Source organism: Vanellus vanellus, assembly GCF_965231255.1.
Source record: "Vanellus vanellus genome assembly, chromosome: Z".
In the NCBI taxonomy this organism is placed as follows: domain Eukaryota; kingdom Metazoa; phylum Chordata; class Aves; order Charadriiformes; family Charadriidae; genus Vanellus; species Vanellus vanellus.
The window spans coordinates 77140991-77158794 of record NC_138908.1 but is presented as its reverse complement, the minus strand read 5'-3'; the positions used below and the strand labels follow the sequence as shown (position 1 = coordinate 77158794).

Below are 17804 nucleotides of genomic sequence, written 5' to 3'. Positions count from 1 at the left end.
CGCCGCTCGGAAACTCTCGGGCACCGCTCGGGAACTCTCGTCCCGCGCTCGGGAGCTATCGGGCGCCGCTCGGCAGCGCTCGGCCGGGCGCCCCGGGGCTGTCAGGTCGCGCCGGCGGCGGGGCGGGTCCCCCCGTGTTTCCGGACGTTGCTCGGCGGCGCGCGGGGCGCCGTGCCCCGGGGGCGCGGGGCGGGGCGGGGTGGGGCGGGGCGTGGGCGGTGCGCCCGGTGAAGAGGGCGCGCGCGGGGCGGGGGGCGGCGATGGCGGCACCGGCAGCGGCGGGAGCGGCGGGGGGTCCGCTGGTGAGGCGGTACGAAGGGGCGGCGCGGGGCCGTGGCGTGGCGGCGGCCGGCTGGCGCGTCTGCCTGGCGCACCGCTTCGAGGAGCCGCGGCAGCCCTACGGAGCCGGCGACGTGCCGCTCCGCGACGTCCTGCGGCACATCGGCCTCGCCTTGCGGTACGGGTGACCGGGAACACCCCCGGCGGGAAAGGGGAGGGGGAGGAATAGAGGGTGTCCCGAGGGTGGGAGCACCGTGCCGCATTCGAGCTCCTCGGTGGAGCGGGTCTCTCCCTCCCCCCCGCCCCCCCCGCGGAGGCACCGGCGGCGCCCCGGTGCGCGGAGGGCAGAGTACGGCAGGTCACGGAAGGCCCCGGGGCTGGAGGAAGCCACTCTCCTCCAGCCCTCGCCTGTCTGGCGCCAGCACTGGGAGCACTGGTGCAGACTGGCCGAAGCTGGCTCAGGGGCAGCACCCGGCGCTCGGGCTCCCCAAAACCGAGGAGGAGCTGGGAGGAGGGCTTGGGGCATCGCTTCTTGGGGGCGGGTGGGAGGGGAGGGAGGACCCCCCCCCCATCTCCCACCCCCGAGGCTCGCTGCTGGTGGCCACCCCTTGCCGCATCTTCGCTGGCCAGCGCCCGGTCCTCAGCCCCCCACCCCCCGGCGGAAGGCACCTCTCGGCAGATGGGGGGTGAAAGGCGAGGTTAACTGGGAGGGTTTCCGAAAGGCTGTGGCAGGTTTGGGAGCGGGGACGTCTCCCGACTTGGCGTGAGGCTGAGCTGGAAGTAACCAGGAGAATCGCGCGTGGGGAACGGCAGTGTTATTTTAACCTTTAGAACGGCTGCCTGGGTGCTGGCGGCGCTTGTGTACCTATCCGGCTGAAAGTGATGACGGTGTAATTTATTTCCTTGTGTTCGCTTTTTATCTCCTGCCTCCATTTTCTGAGCTTTTTTTTTTTTTTTTTTTTTTTACTGTTCGATGTCCTTGGAGGTTGCTGCTTGCAAAGCTGGTTCCTGCAAAGCCTGATGACAGGGCAGATAGCGGGCTGCTTTGGGGTGCACGGCGTGCCGGTCTGACCTGAGACATCCCGGCGCAAGCCTGGGCATCAGGGAAGGGAAAGCGTGGGTCGTGCACGGGAGATAAAGGCTGCCAGAAAAGCCGCCGTGGCAGGTTGGGGATGAGCTGAGTGCATGGGAAAGCGTGAAGTTCTGGTGGGGTGAGTGGGGAGGAGAGGTGATCACCTCTGTGCTGGCTTGGGGAGGCCTGTTCTCATTGGGGTCTCAGGATGGAAGTGGCTTGTATCAGTCCTGGAAAAAGGTTTCTGAGGTTCAGAAGCAAGAAGCTAAAAGTCAAAGTACTGCCTCTTCCCCTGCACGAGTTTAGGAGGTAATTTGGTTGTCATCTCAAAATACTTGTGCAGAGCGAAGCTTCCTTGCCGGGAGACTCCAGCCTAGAGAGTGGAGAAGAGGAAAGACCAGGGCGGTGAGAAATACCTGTGTGGGTTTGAGTTAAAACCCGAGGGCAGCGGTGTTGGCTGGTGAAGGGCAGCTAATGCAGGGATGCAAGGATGTGTGGGAGGCTGTCTGCTCCTGGCGTTGATGGGCACCCATGCGTCTGCCCGGCGGAGGCAGCCAGCTGGCTGAAACCTGGGTGCTGGTGCTGCAAGAGGAACCTGGAGCATGGCAGGTGGATCTGGAACGCTGGAGCCCTGCAGGTTGGCATGCCCACTCCCAAAAGACTCGTGATGAGCATCAGCCCTTCTCTCAAGGGCACCTGTGCCAGGGGTGCCCTCAAAATCTGGCATGGCTTGGTACATCAAGTGCAAAGTCACCTGGTGCAGGTGCTTGTGCCTCCGGAGATGGCTGGGAGTGCCATGGGGTTGCTGCACATCTTGGGCTGAGGAAGTCTAGGACCTGCAGAGGACCCAGTGCATCCTGGTTTGACGTGGTGTCATGCTGAATTAAACCTCTGGCTGATGGGTGTCCTCTCCTGCAGCACCAGCTCCTGCTGCAGTTGGCACGGGCCGGGGAGTGTTGACAGTCCTAGGGTGGGATTTTTGTTCACTGGGGCTTGTTGGGGTAAATCCTTCGCGGGGACACCCTCAGCGGTGGGTGCTGGGGCTGGTGGGGCAGAAGAGGTGCAGGCATGTTTCCAGAGGTGGCTGGTGTGGCCTGGGAGTGGGTCACGGCACGGATCCAGAATGGCTGGGTGATGTCCCGACAGGTTTTAATTCTGCTGCCAACTCTAAAGGAAAGAAATGCCCTCCAGCCCTGGCAGGGCTTTTGGTGCTGCAGAACACAAAGACTTTCTCCTGGTTGTTCTGCAGCCCTGGGAGAGCTGTTAATAGCCAGCGACGGCATCAGCCACCTTCTCATCTTGGTCTGTGTGATTTTGGGAGAAGCTGGCAGGACAAGAGTGTGCTATTGAGATGGAAAAACAGCTCAGGCAGTGGCTGGCTGTAAATCCCAAACCTCTCCTGCTGTGTGCTCCTGGAAAAACTGCTTTTTGAAATCTCCCTGTCACCTTCTTTTCAAGTAGCCGGGATGCCTCCGCCGGCTGCAGCTGCTCTGCCTGGGCACTTTATTTCCCATCACCAGAAACCTGCTGGGGAAGCAACTGAGTTGGTTCCCTAACGCTGGGTTTAAAAAAAAAAAAAAAAATTAATAATTTCCTTGAGAGAGACAGCACGCTGCCAAAAACCTCGCCTCTGCAGCGTAAAGCTGGGGCTGTCTCAGCTGGGAGAAGAGCAGTTGCAGCAGATGTAGCTTGAAGATAGCGGCAGGGCCTGATTCAGGGCAGTCGTGCAGGACAGGCTGGTTCTTGTGGTGCCCTGGACCTCTGCAGGCAAAATGTTCTTAAACAGCCAAACATGAAGGTGAGTACGTAGGAATGGAGAGCAGGCTGCAGTCAGGTCCTGTGAGACTGCAACCTGGAAAATCTCACCCTGAGAGGGATTTGGGGACCGTAGATGTTGGTCAAAAAGGCAAGTGTGAATTGGTTTTGTTGGGGAGGAGTGCGTAGGACCAGGGGGTGTCATGGAAGAGACGCTCCCCCTTGCTGCCCCCATCCCTGTGAGGATGGGGGATACATGTCCCTGGGATTAGTGCTCACCCATTGCCCACCGCCTGGACTCTTCATCCCATGAGCTGCCGGAGCAGGACAGACTGTGGGCTCCCGGCTTGGGTGTCTTTCTCCTCTCGGCAGTAGGGCATCGGTGCCTGTGGGTAGCTCAGGGATGTTGCCCATCACTGGATCTCCCGTACCCCTGCTGGCACCCAGGGCTGTGGAGCCGCTGGTTGGGTCTTGCCTGTCTGTTTGCTGGGGGATGTTCAGCAGCTTCTTCTGGTCTGGCAGCTGGTTTCCGTATGCTAATTGTCTCTGTGTGGAAGATTTAACTTGGGGCGGTTCATTAGCAAAAGCCGGTCCTTTACGAGCGCCAACTGGGAGCCCGGCCCTCCTCCTCTTGCCCGGAGTGGTGCCGGCACACCCAGATGCAGGTGTGCCCCTGTTTGGGTGTCTCGATTCCCAGGCCTTTGGGTGAGAAATTATCTGATGGGCAGTGCCTGTCTGCGCAGCTGGTGTGCGAGCGGAGGTGAATCCCCGGGATCCTGCCAGCTGTAGACAGCAAGCATCACCTCCTCCAGGGCAAGGCTGCCCCACGCCGTCTGCCCCCGGAGAGGTGGCACTGAGATGTGGCAGAGCCGTGCGTGACAATGGGGATGTGGAGGTGGAAGAGCAAAGGTCGTGTCCCTGGAGCAGAATATGGCTTCTCTGGGCTTGTGCCTGCAACCCCAGACCTTCCTTAGCAGGACATGCCCTACCAGGTGTGGAGGTGGTGGTCCTTGTGTGCATTCCCACTTCTCCAAGGGCATTTGGGAAAGCCTCCTGCCCTTGCACGAGCTGGGAGCCCTGCTTTTGGGTATTGGAGCATGCTGTTTCCATGCTCTGCCCTTGCAGGCATCCCTCAGCTGCCTGAGCTCTGCCTGCCGGTGTCTGCTCACCGATACACGCTGCAGATGGATGCCAGGGGCTGCCACCCCACACGCCCTACAACACAGGTTATGTCATATACATCTCTACGAGAGGGGCAGCTGCAACATATGCTGGTCATGTCCTGTGCCGTGACATTGCAGGGACGGTCATGCCTGCTCCTGTCTTCTTTCATACCTCTCTTTCCTTTGCAGATACTTCAGGTGGTGGTACAAGAAGACCCGCATAGAGAAGAAATCTGCCTTCATTGACCTCTTGTGTGCCGTTCCTCTGCAGCAGATCTATGGTTAGCCTCCAGTTGGTGGTGCAATGCCCGATGTGCTGGGTGGGCAGGGATTCACATGGGATTGTCAAAGTGCTAGAGAGCAGGAGTGGGTCAAGGAGCTTCTGGAGTGCGGGCAGTGCTGAGGGGCCCCCGAAGCTGCATGGGGGGTCCTTGAGCCAGATCCCACCACGGGGAGGAATGGGAGTGCTAACTTCTGGTGTCTTTGCCAGGGTGCCCGCTGGGCGGGATCGGGGGAGGCACCATCACCCGTGGCTGGCGGGGTGAGTTCTGCCGCTGGCAGCTGAACCCTGGCATTTATCACTACGAAACAGTCATCGCCGACCAGGTATGTGTGGCAGGGTCCGCGAGGGGTGTGAGCAGCAGACTGGGTGGTTGAGGCATCTGCTCTTGGGCTCATCGCATCCCCTCCATGTGCTGCTCTCCTCCCCAGTTCACGGTGTCCCTGCGTTGCAAAGGGCAGACGGTTTACCAGCAGGTCTTGTCCGTGGAGAGACCCAGCACTCTTCAGGGCTGGAACTGGGGCTACTGTGGCCACTATGCCTTCTACCATGCCCTGTACCCTCGTGCCTGGACCGTCTATGAGCTCCCAGGGCAAAATGTGGTGCTCACATGCCGCCAGGTCTCTCCTGTCATCCCCCATGACTATAAGGTAAGGAGGTGGTGGCTCCGTGCTGGCTGCAGCCTGTCCCATAGAAGCACGGTGCCACACCGCCCTGTGGCAGCATGGCTCGTATGCAGCAGGTTGGCAGGGATGTGGCAGAGCTGCCTGCATGGGAAGGGGCAGGGATATAGCAGAGACAGGGCTGTGGTGTGTGTTTTGGTAGCAGAGGCTTGGAGCTGGTGAGGTTTCTGTCCCCTGAGCGCTGCCTGCGTGTCTGGGATGATGCAGTAGAGGAGTTCCTTGTCCCTCCTGTCCAGCTCAGCATTGCCTGAAGACAACCAGGCTCGCCACTTTGCTAATGTTCTTTCCCAGCCTGGTGTGTTCTGTCCTAAGACCCTGTCCCTAGTCCCAGCTGCCGGGTGTGTAGCAGCGGGACCCTGGAAGGCTTTGCCCCTCCTGGGGCAGTCGGCGCTGGAAGGGTTATCCCTTTTTCCTTGTGCTGAGCTCTGGCAGCTGCTTCTTTCCCTTCTGACTTGTGCTTTGACTCTTTGTCCTGCTTGTTCCCTGCCTTTGGTTTTGTCCAGTGACCATCCTGGCTCCCATCCACCTGGAATGGCAGGTCCAGAGCTGTGGCCTTACTGCCCGGAGGGATCCGGTGGTAGCAGTTTGGGGAAACCCTCAGCCTATACTTGTGGGTCGGTTTGTCAGCTGGGTCTTCCTGGGAGCGCTTCAGCTGGCTTTTGCCTGCCATTCCCACAGGAAGAGCTGCTTATTAGCTGGGCTTTCCCAGCTGGGCTTTCCCAACGTTTCCCCGTGTTTCCGCTCAGCAATGCTCCCAGGCAGGAGGAACCCCCGCAGCAATGCGGAAGCTCGGGATGGCAGCACGGGATGCCTCACCGTTCCTGCATGCCGGTCCTGCTCACCCCCAGCCCGGGGCGAGGGCGGCGCTGCCGACACGCCTGACCTTCCTCTTACCCCAGCGAAGCACATGAGCCTGTATCAGCTTGTCGAGCAGACAGGTGCTGAGACACCCGTCTGAGCCTTAAATGCTGCTATCCGTCTGTGTATTGCCCAGTGTGGGCTTTGCTAGCCCAGGGCTTGTAACCTGAATGCTGTATTCCCTGCCCCCCCCCCCCCCCCCCCCCAAATTTTTCTGCTGCTGCTCCCCAGCTTGCCAGCAGACTCCAACAGAGAGTTGTTCCTGGTGCTCTTGCTCCCACTGCATCCCATGTGGTCTCCCCAGCAGCAGAAGAAGTGATGCTCTGATGGCACCAGCCCTATATACAGCGTTGTCTGTCTTTTCCAGGACTCCAGCCTGCCAGTGGGAGTGTTCATCTGGGAGGTGGAGAACGGCAGGGATGAGGACGTGGATGTCTCCATCATGTTCAGCCTGCAGAATGGCACGGGAACGAAGGAGGACAGGAGTGGAGGGCACTGGAACGAGCCCTTCACCTTTGAGAAGGAGGGCGAGCGGGTTACTGGAGTCCTGCTGCACCACTGCACACGTGTTAACCCCTTCACCTTCGCCATCTCTGCCCGGGAGAAGGTAAAGGGCTGACACCTATGGTGTTGCTCCTGCTGGGGCTGGGGACTCTAACAGCCCTGCTGAATGTGAGGGTGCCACTTCCAGGCAGCGGGTAAAGGGTGGGTGTGCAATGGGTTGGGGTCAGCACCAGTCCTCAGTGCTTCCCTGACTGCCAGAGCCAGAGCGGGGGACATGACTTCCCTGAGGGCACCGTCTCTGGGGTGGGTGCCAGGAGAGAAGCTGTGGGTGACGCTTGCAGGACAGCAGGTGAGCAGGTTTGGAGTTAGCATTGCTGGGCAGCATGCAGGGAGTGAGTGTGGAGTCCCAGAGTTGTTGAGGGTGGGAGGGTAGGTGTGCATCTGCCCCTCAAACGTACTAGCCCCTGATGATGCTCTTCCCTTCCCCAGGCTGGCACGGGAGTCACCCACCTCACTGCGTTCAATCCCGCGGGATCGGGTAGGGAGGTGTGGCAGGACCTCCTGCAGGATGGCAGGCTGGATTCCCCCACTGGTGAGTCCCTCTGTCCTCCATGGGACAGGTGGAGGGGGAGCAGGGGTAATGGATGGCCACGCTGGTCACAGGCCACCTGAGCAAGGGGGGATTTCCCTTCCTCCAGCTACCTTGGTGCCATTGCAAAAAGCTCTTGGTGGTGTGGCTCATTCCCAGCTTTAAGCTGTATCCAAATTTTCCATTGCTCGTTAAGCTGTCCTCATTGTGGTTCTCCAAAAGCTATTCGCACCACTTTGGGGCTGTTCTTGATTATATTAATTGCATATGCCAGTATCTCGTTAGTCTATGTAGTGTTGCACACTGAGTTGAGGCTTCTGCTGAGTAGCCCGGGTGATGCCCAGCCACCTTCCCTGAGTTCCCATTGCCAGAGCTGCAAGCTGGGCCCCTGTCAGATTTATTCTAGTGGGCATTTAGCAGCCCTTGGGGTTTGGTGCTGCCATCACTTGCTGTCCTCTTGTTACTACATGGGTTCCCTGAAGGTCTCTGGTATTTTCGTGGTACTTCTGCATCATCCTCAGTTGCCTGCTTGCTCCCTTGGCAGAAGCCTTGAAGCAGGGTGGCATCTCCCAGCCCTTGCTGCCAACTTCTTATTGCCATAAAAGGTGACCATTTGCCTAATGGGTCTGCTAGCTTTTGAACAAGGATGATGCTGACAAACTAGTGATGCTGGTACTGGGCCATTCCAAGATTTCTTGGAGCTTAAATTACGTAAATAAAGTGTTTACATAAATATTTCCGGAAAACTAAGTTTCCTGCCTAGATGCAGTCAGAACTCTCCAGGCTATTGGGATGTGGTTTTCCTTTGTGCGTGCCAGGCATTATCATAGTCAAGATCTGTGCTGCTGTTAAAATTGTTGCTCTAATGAGTTTACCTGGTACACATGTCAGAACTAGCATATAATTATCCATCTGCCTCGGGGCTTTTCTAAAATACAGGTGCAGTTCAAGCACCCTGCAAAAAGCTGGAAACGATGACTGTCACTAGAAAGTCACAGTGTCTCTGCGTGCAGCGCAGTTACAAAGTCATGGGATGCTCCGTCTGTTCCACTTGTGCCTGGGTGGCTTTTCCTGCCTGATTTGTTCCTCTGCTTTGATGACTTAATTTTTTTTAACCCCTCCGCCCGTGGCAGGTATTTTTTCCTGCTTGCAAAAAGCAGTTACTCACGTGCGGTAATGTCATCCCTTAACACCCTGCAGATGTACCCTCCAGGTTGTAAGGGGGCTGAGGCATGCCCGAATAGTCTTGTCCCACTCAGGCTGCATGGAAGCATCAGTCACCCCTCCTCCCCAGGGCTTCCTTGGTCACTTGTGAGTATTTTTTTGCCCCTGCAGGTAAAAGCAACCCGACGGAGAAGGGAGAGGTGACGGCAGCAGCGGTGTGTGCCAGCTGCAGGGTGCCTGCCCGGGGACACAGGACGCTGGAGCTTGCCCTGGCTTGGGACATGCCCCGTGTCCACTTTGGCTCCAAGGAGAAGCTGCATCTCAGGTGGGTGGGTTGTCTCCAGTGGGGCTTCGCTCGTTTCCCCAAAGCTCCCTTCTCCCCGCCTCCGGGCTTGAGTGCTGCCTTGTCCCACCCACTCCCTGTGGCTGTGGCCTTGCCAGCTCACAGAGGGGACCCTCTCCACAGCTCCTGTTCCTCAACACCCCTGCACTTAGCAGTTGTGTTATTCTGGTATTCACTATAGTCCAGCCCCTCTCCCGTGGCCGGGTGGGCTTTGCAGCCTGAGTCCGCGGCGTACTCACCAAACACCTGCTCGGCAGGCGGTACACCCGTTTTTTTGGCAGTGGAGGTGATGCTGCTCCTGCCCTGTCGCATCACGCCCTGACGCACTACGAGGAGTGGGAAAAGAAGATCGAAGCGTGGCAGAAGCCCATCCTGGAGAACAGGTAGGGTAGATGGGAGCATCTTCCCGGTGGCCTCTTGGGGATGGTCAGAGCAGGAGCATCACCACCTTGGCTGCTGTGGTTAAGGTTTCCCTCTTGCCTGCAGCCAGCTGCCTTCCTGGTACAAGTCGGCCCTCTTCAATGAGCTGTACTTCGTGACGGATGGGGGGACCATCTGGGTGGAGCTGCCCCCGGACTGCCACGCTGAAGACCTGCAGGGGCCGGCGGGCGCTGGCCTCTCCCACCTCCTCCCTGTCCTGCGGGAGTACGGAAGGTTTGCTTATTTGGAAGGTAACTTGCAGGGATGTGATGGATGGTCCCAACTCAACCCTTCCCTGTTGCTGGCACCAGGTGTTTTTAACCTGCCATGGGGATGCTTTTCACACCCTGATGGGTAGGGAGCATAACCCATCAACCTGCCAACCCTGGCAGGACCAAGCCCTGTAGGAGATGGCATGAGGTCTTCTCCAGACCCCTGGGTGCTATATGTAGAGGATAAAACGCACTTCTAACAGGAGCCCCTGCCTGTGCCAGGAAAGAGCCCACACTCCTGGGCCATGGGGGAGGGAGGACCTGCCCATCCTTTACCCTCCCTGTGGCAGGTTTCCCATCCCTCACCATCTCCTCCATCCTTTCAGGCCAGGAGTACCGCATGTACAACACCTATGATGTCCACTTCTATGCCTCCTTTGCTCTCGTCATGCTGTGGCCCAAGCTGCAGATCAGCCTGCAGTATGACATTGGTGAGTGACCCAGGAGATCCTGGCCCAGGAGACCCTGGCTTTACGCCTGCTGATATCTTCACCTGGGGAAGAGGTGGAGGATTTGGGACAGCATCTGCCATAGAAATCTGTGCCGTGGAGCCAGTATCTCCCTCCAGCTCCTCTGCTGGGCCCAGGACTTGCATATCCCAAGTTTCTGCCTCTCAGCATCTCTCTGCCTAGTACTGGCATGCCTTCTTAGTGATAGGACGAGGAGGAATGGCTTCAGACTGGAAGAAGGTAGATTTAGATTAGATATTGGGAAGAAATTCTTCACTGTGAGGGTGGTGAGGCACTGGGACAGGTTACCCAGAGAAGTTGTGGAAGCTCCATCCCTGGAAATGTTTAAGGCCAGGCTGGATGGGGCTTTGAGTAACCTGGTCTAGTGGGTGGTGTCCCTGCCCATGGCAGAGGGGTTGGAACCAGATGATCTTCATGGTCCCTTCCAACCTAAACCATTCTATGATTCTTGCCACACTGGGGTGCACAGCTGGCTCTGCCTGCCCTTGGGGGAATCCCTGCTCTCACCAGCTCTCTCCATGCCGCTTGCAGAGGAGAGGCATGGAGGTGTTTGCAGACCCTGTCACTTGAGCTGCTTGGTGGTGGCCTGACCAGTGGTGGAGCACAGTGCTTTGCTGGGCTGCGGGTGGGCTGAGCCCAGTGGGGTTCCCTCCCAGCCTTGGGTGCTGCCACCACCTTTCTTAACAGGGTGGTGACAGTTACATCTGCCCTGCTGAGGGGAGACTGGGAGCAGCCTAGTGTCCCCGCAGGCCCTTTGCAGAGGGCCATGATCTTGCAGATGGAGCCCCAAAGGGCAACCTGGCACACTGGTGCCAGTGTCCCTGCCTTTGCCCGTGCTTGGAGCTTGCTGCTGCCGTGCCTGCTGCCTTTCTAATGTCTCTTGCTCTGTGTCCTCTCCAGCTGTCACGGTGGTGAATGAGGACGTCCAGCCCCGGCAGTACTTGATGTGTGGTCAGACAGCCCAGGTGAAGCTGAAGAACGTGGTGCCGCATGACATTGGGGACCCAGGTGAGGGGTCTGGCCGGGCCTGCTGGGGGGCAGAGGGGGTGCAGAGCTGATCACAGGACTTTCTCAGGCTAATTAACTCCCGAGCTGTGTGAAAGAGCTGTGTTGCATGGGATATGCTGTTTTCTGGGGATCAAAAGCTTGGATGGTTTGGGGTGGTGATGAAGACCACGCTGCATGGAGGCTTTACAAGGGAGACAGAGGGAAGCTGAGCAGTAGCGGGAAGGCTGCTCTTGCTAGAGATGGCACAGGGTGCAATGTGTTGTTTCAGTGCCGTTTGATCACAGCACCCTTGGGACCTCGCTCCTGGGTAGGAGAGGGGATGTTCGTTGCTTGCTGCCTTGCTGCATCCGCTCCGTCCTTGCCTAGGTGACGAGCCATGGCAGCGTGTCAATGCCTACCTGATGCACGACACAGCCGACTGGAAGGACCTCAACCTGAAGTTCGTGCTGCAGGTGTACCGCGACTACTACCTGACACACGACTCCCTCTACTTGCGGGACATGTGGCCAGTCTGCCAGGTACTGGGAGGAGATCAGACTGTGGGGCTTTCCCCAGCTTCTCACTTCCCTTGGGAGCCGTGTGACATCCCAAGAGGACGGATGCTGTGGAGCAGAGCATGAGGGACAGTCAGGATGCAGGGGTTGTGTGACCACCTCCTGCCTCTTCCACAGGCTGTGATGGAGTCAGAGCTGAAGTTTGATACGGATAATGATGGGCTCATTGAAAACGGTGGCTTTGCTGACCAGACATACGATGCATGGGTGGTAAATGGACCCAGGTGAGCAATAGAGGCAGGTAGGGGTTGGAGATGGGGAGCGTGGGGTTGGGGAGGTTGCTCAGAGCTGGGACTGCTGTCCCGATCTCTTGTGGCAGCTCCGTGCAACCTGTGGGGCATCCCACGTTGCTGACGCTGCTCTCTTTCCACTCTGGCAGCGCGTACTGCGGTGGGCTGTGGCTGGCAGCTGTCTGCACCATGTGCAAGATGGCAGACGTGCTTGGGGATGCTGAGGTCCGGCAGAAGTACACAGACATCCTCAGCAAGGGCAAGGAGGCGTTTGAGAGGATGCTCTGGAACGGTGGGTGCTGCCTGGTGGGGAGCCACGCTCGGCTGGCTGTGTGTCTGCCTCTTGGGAGGGGGGCGGCTCCTCCTTGGGTCACAGAGCCTTACAGGGGATGGGGGAAGGAGAGGAGGTGCCATCCCTCCACACAGAAGGGAAGGAGCAAGTACCAGGGAGGGAACAGAAAAAGTATGGTGGTTTGGGAAAGGAAATAGAGGAGAGCCTTCTAGAAAAAGCTGTCATGCTCTTGCCTCATGGGGTAGAGAGTAGGGACAGCACATGTGAGCTGGGGTCATAAACTAGGGATTTAAAAATGTATCCTGTCATCTTTCCAGGAAAATACTACAACTATGACAGCAGTGGGAGCGACACCTCCAGCAGCATCATGTCAGACCAGTGTGCCGGGCAGTGGTTTCTCGGGGCTTGTGATCTGGACCAAGGGGAGTTTGAGGTAAGGGAAGGGGCAGCCCGGTGGGGTGAGATGGAACCTGTGCCTGGAGGAGAGCAGCAGGGCTGGCACGTGGCGTGGATTAAGTGTTAGGGGCTGGTGCGGGGGCTCCAGCCTGCTCCCTCACAGCGATGCCTGCTCAGGTGAAGGCTGTTGGATGGATATGGGTGCAGCGTGCCTCAAACCAAAATCTGCTCGTGGAGAGGCTATGCAGCAGGGGTGTGTAACCACGGTTGGCTCTGGCACACTTGGAGGAAGGTGCCCCTGGGATTTGCTCTTTGCAAGGTGCTATTTGTTTAAAAATAGGAGAAGAACGTGTATGAAACTTTCCATGTATTGTTTGCTGCCTAGTTTAAAGTCCGAAACAGATATCTGAGGGAACTAAGGCTTATTTGGGGCCCTAAAGTCTGTTGGTCTTCAGTTGCAAGAGAAAAATAGGCTGAAGGCTTCTCTTGTCTGATGGGATGGTAAGAGCAGCTGCTGGTGGTGCAATACCTGGAAAAGAGCTGCGAAGAGGAGAGCCATCATATGGATTATTTTTGACCCATAGGCAGTTGTCAGTCCAAAGCTGTCTGTGGTGGTGATGGACAGGCAAACACTTTGGGTGATGGAAGGAAGGAATGACTCTTGGCGGTATGAGGGTGATGGACCATTTCACCGTCTGTCAGTACCAGAGGGCAGCTTCAAGTGGCCTTTCCTGGAAGCAGCTTGTGCTGAATGCTGTGGGGTTTAAGAAGTAGTGGGTGCTTGGTTGTGCCTTTTATCCCAATGTGGGTACCTAGACTATGGGGACTGGGGCTGTGCCTGAGGTTTCAGGCAGGATCTGGCCCAGACCTCATGCAGTAATACCCAAACATCCCTTTTGGGGGTGAAACAGCGAACCCGGTGCAGTCCAAAAATCATCTCACTTGCCCTTCTGTAGCCTCGGACTTTTGTTGCTGAAGGTGGCACTCTGCTGGCTGGTGAGCTTTGAGCTGACTGGAGATGGGACCAGTGAACTACTGCTCTCTTCTGTTACTGTGACTATCAAGTTTTTTTCCCCTGTATTTTGATCACTTGCCTGGCTGGCAGCACTTCTATTTGTAACCTCATTAATGCACTCCTGCTGCGTATGCAAGTCAGTAATGAAATGCAAATTAGGAAGAGCCTGTGACCCAAGTCCAGAAGAAACTGTGCCCTGACACCTTCGGATGCTTGGCTTTAATGTAGATAAAAGGGATCTGCTGCCTTTCCTTTGAGTCTACTGAAGCTGTCTGGTTGGACTGCTCAGCCTACCTGTCTGGTGTCATCACCCCTCCCACTTCCCCTGGCTCTGGTGGCACCAGACTGGCGAGAAAGGTCTAGCACGTCCCTGGGCTGTGCTGATGAGCCTGGGAGCTGCCTGGCTCTTCCCTTTCTTGCAAGTAGATGTCGTGGTTGCTCCGTGAAATCATTTCTGATCCTGGTCATGCTGCAAAGTTCTCCTTATGGCTTTCTTACCATTAGGTGGACATGGGATGGAGCTGAGCCAGCCCTCCTCTTGCAATGTCAGTCTTGAGCTTTGCTTTTCTCACTGAGGCAGTGACTTCTGCTGCGCTGACACTTCCCAGTTTTATTGCCAATAATGGAAGCACTGCAGAAGGTTTATATGTTTTCCACTGTGCTTTTTGTTTGCCTGGCAGGTGTTTTCATGCTTAGGTGGGACTGGTTGGGTTTGTTGGTTTTGTGGGGCTTGCCTTTTTTTTTTTTTTTTTTTTTTTTTTTTTTTTTTTGGCAAGAGCTTACTCAGCATGGTACTTCAGTCTGTTCTCGTAACTGTTGCTCTTGGCCTTAGTTCGTTGAACAACTTCTCCCCCCCCCCCGCCTCTTATTGGAGGAGGGAGGTTTTTACTTCCTCCTGGTAATCTCCTGAAATTGCTGTTTATCCAGTGAGCACTATAGCACTATTGACCTTCTGTGAGCACTATTGACCTTCTGTGAGTCTTTGACTTTCACTTTGGATAAAAGTTTTTCAAATCTCTCCTACCAGAAGCAGAAAACCATCAGGCATCTTGTGCATCTCAGTCTGAGCTCTTCATCCCCAGGCTGCCCCTTCTCTCGCCTCAGACTCACCTTGGTCCAGGCCATGACCTCTTGCATCACTACCTGATTACAAAACTGGAAGGATTAAAGTCCTTTTGAAATCACTCAAAACTAAGCCCTGTTTTTGTTTTTCCCCTGAGCTGAAGCTGAATTTTACTTTATTTTCCACCCACCCCCCCTGCCCAAGATTCCCAGCATTTACCCAAACAAACTTACCGGTATCCACAACATTCACTTTGCAGCTGCAAGATGCATTCCGATGTCATCAGACTGGCTTTGCCATAATCTTTCCCTTTGGCAGGAAGATGCCTCCAGCCTCACTGATCCCAGACCATCCTTTGGCCACCTCTGGCCAGTGTCCCATCTCTTGTAGGCATTGCAGTGCCTCTTGTGGCTGGTGCAGAAGGGCTGAGAGAACATCACAGTGGTTTTACCAGAAGGTCTGGGCCTCAGATAGTTGTTTGCCTGAGAAACGAGCAGTGGGGAACATAAACCAAGATGAGGATGGTGTTGTTGGCCAGGTCTCCAGAGCAAACTCCCAAGAGATGTGGGGGGTTTTGCTAGTGACTAAAGGTGAGGGGCTGCTTATGGAGACACACGAGTTGGATGAGCTATCAGCCTCCTTAGGAGGAGGGTAGAATGAAGTTTAGCCTCTCTTCTCTTAGGCAACTGCTTTCTTTTTTTTTTTTTTTTTTTTTTTGTCTCTTCGGGGAAAGAGGCTTTTTCACTTCCTCCTGTTATTTTCCTGAGGTAGTTATTTACCTAGTGAGCAGTGTTGACCTCCTTCTAATGGAAAACTTCACCCCTGCTCTCTGCAGACCCAGCCCAAGGGGTCTGTGTGAGTGCTAAACCCAAGGCCCTCTCTCTCTACACAGGTCTTCCCCAAAAGTCATGTTGTCAGTGCGCTCAAGACCATCTTTGAGAAGAACGTCATGAGCTTTGCTGGTGGCACCATGGGAGCGGTGAATGGCATGAGACCCGATGGGGTGCCTGACACCTCCAGTGTGCAGTCTGACGAGGTGTGGATCGGTGTGGTCTATGCCTTGGCTGCCACCATGATCCAGGAGGTGAGTGGTGATGGTGCAACCCAGAAACGTACCATCTCCTTGCACTCTGTGGATGGGCTGATGGTTATCTTCCCTCTGCTGCAGGGTTTGGTGGAGGAAGGCTTTCGTACAGCAGAGGGCTGCTACCGGACAGTTTGGGAACGGCTGGGCATGGCTTTCCAGACACCGGAGGCCTATCGGGAGAAGAAAGTCTACCGCTCGTTGGCTTACATGCGGCCCCTTAGCATCTGGAGCATGCAACTGGCCCTGGAGCGCAGAGCCAGCCAGGCAGCAGCACCTGAGCAGCCCTCCCAGGTCCCCATCCACCCTTGAGCCTGGTGGCACAGAGCAGGGCAGCGGGTACACCAGGGGGGCTGGGGGAAGGAGGGGCCTCAGCTGGTGGGCAGGGACCCTTCCCTCCCCCTCTTTGATAATACTCACATTGCTGTTTTCCTTCCCTACCTCCACGACATGCCCTTCGCCTCAGGGGGCTTCCAGCCAGCGATGCTGAGCACGAGGGGGGACCAGAGGTGTGGGTGCGCCTCCTCAGAGAGGAGTGGGATAAGGAGGCACTGCTGGAGCCTGTGCCTCCCCTTCCCTATCGCTCAGGGCTCTGACAGCCTGCAGGACCCCCAGCCATCCTCCACCAGAGCTGGTACCTTGCCTAGGAGCACAGGAGACTACTCTCCCGCAGGCAGCAGGCTGGGTAAGGTGGGAGCTGGCCTGCAGGGTGAAAAAAATTAATAAATAAATACATGTGTGGGTGTATGCGTGTGTGAGGACATGGGACTGGTGCACGCAGGCACGTGGATGCTGTAGTTGTCCCTCCATCGTGTGGCACGGCAAACGCAGACTGGTTCTGCCCCGAGGCACCAGCCCCAGGAGAGCCTGTGGGCGGATAACAATCCCCAGGGGAGCCCTGGCTCCCCAGCCCGTGACAATCGGAGCCCAAGCAGCAGCAGCAGGTCCTGGTCTGGTACTGTGGCACCCCTCCCTGCTGGCGCTGGGGGCGGGCAGCGGAGCACGTTTTAGAGGATGAATCATTTTAAGTTCTTAATAAAGTTGTCCAGCTGTCACTCCTTCTTCTTCCTGTGTTCTCTGCTGGAGGGGGGCGAGCTGGAGGAAGGAGCCCCAGTTGCTCCCCCTCTTCTTCCTCATCTGGGAGGGAGGGCTGGGGGTGGGGGGGGTGAGCCCTAATTGCAGGCTGGCGTTTGTAGGGTTTTGCAAAGCAGATGTGTCTATCCCCTCCCCTTCCCCCCGGAGAGACCTGCCTGTGGCTCTCTCCTCTCCTGCCTGCAAGGCAGGGGAAGACAAGGAGCCTGGCATTCCTCCCAAAAGTGCCTCTGTGGGAGAGCAGCGGTGCCCCAGGGCTGGCCCTCGACCAAGCAGGGCTGCCTGCCTTGCCTCCTTTTCCTCCTTCCCCTGCCAGTGTGGCATTTGAAGGCTGCACCTGCCTGGTTTACAAGGGTTGGCTACGAGGTCTTCTTGCTCTAAAGCCCACCCTTAATCCTTAAGTGCCCCTTGCCTGCCCTGGGAGCTGATGTCAGGCAGGGCATCGCCGCGGTGGCCCCATGCTGCCAGAAGGTGACAAACAGCCTCTTCTTTGCTCCTTGTGGGATTGTTCCTGCATCCGCCTGGGCAGAGGAATGTTATCCAGGAAGGGCAGGTTGTCCCGGATGCGGCACTCCCCCGGACCAGCCAGTGTCCCATGGCAGAGCCCCTGGCTGGTGGAGAAGGACGGAAATGGTCTCCCTTAGGGTCACCCTGGCGAGGCTGGAGGGGGACAGGGGTGCCAGGACACCAGGGTGGGTCACCTGGGCTGGCCTCCTCCATTTGTCTTGTGACATCTCAATCCAGCCGGCAAGGGACAAAAGCAGATACTGAAACCTGCACAGCTTCTGACCGGGCTGGGTTTTATTGCTGCCACCTATCAGCATCACTCCTTAACCCCGGGCAATAGGCTGCCCGCAGACTTTCTTTCAAAGCTTGGGGCATTCAGTCTGTATCAAGGAATATTTCTGCTCTTTCCTCCTCTTTTGACTGTATTACCTCAATAAAACTTGTCTCTGACAGGCTCAGCTTTCAGCAACTTCTGCGTAGGCACGGCTGTGGTCTGGCACCACAGTCCTTGCTTACAGATAGGATTTTCTCTAACATTTCCCTGTACCACTGTTTTTCACGGCTGACTTAATCCCAGCTTGAGCAGCAAGTTTAATTATGCATTAACCCTTTCTTCTTATTGTTCATTAAGCCTTTCTCGACCCCTGACATACACAGGTTCAAACCATGGCCCCACTGACTTTTAACTTCTTCAGCACTTTCTGCTTCCCT

General features: G+C 56.6%; 1 protein-coding gene across 1 annotated transcript; it reads left to right on the top strand.

Moving 5' to 3' along the window:
- Positions 1-3143: 3143 nt before the first annotated feature.
- GBA2 (glucosylceramidase beta 2) lies at positions 3144-16549 on the top strand (the record flags this gene model as incomplete). The annotated part of the gene is made up of 18 exons (XM_082498016.1): positions 3144-3149; positions 3804-3811; positions 4459-4550; positions 4760-4875; positions 4981-5199; positions 6458-6697; positions 7084-7186; positions 8519-8672; positions 8948-9073; positions 9177-9361; positions 9709-9813; positions 10753-10860; positions 11227-11378; positions 11532-11638; positions 11794-11936; positions 12254-12369; positions 15303-15494; positions 15579-16549. The coding sequence occupies 18 exons, from the start codon at positions 3144-3146 to the stop codon at positions 15804-15806; spliced, it is 2400 nt and encodes a 799-aa protein (XP_082354142.1). The 3' UTR covers positions 15807-16549.
- Between the last annotated feature and the right edge of the window lie 1255 nt (positions 16550-17804).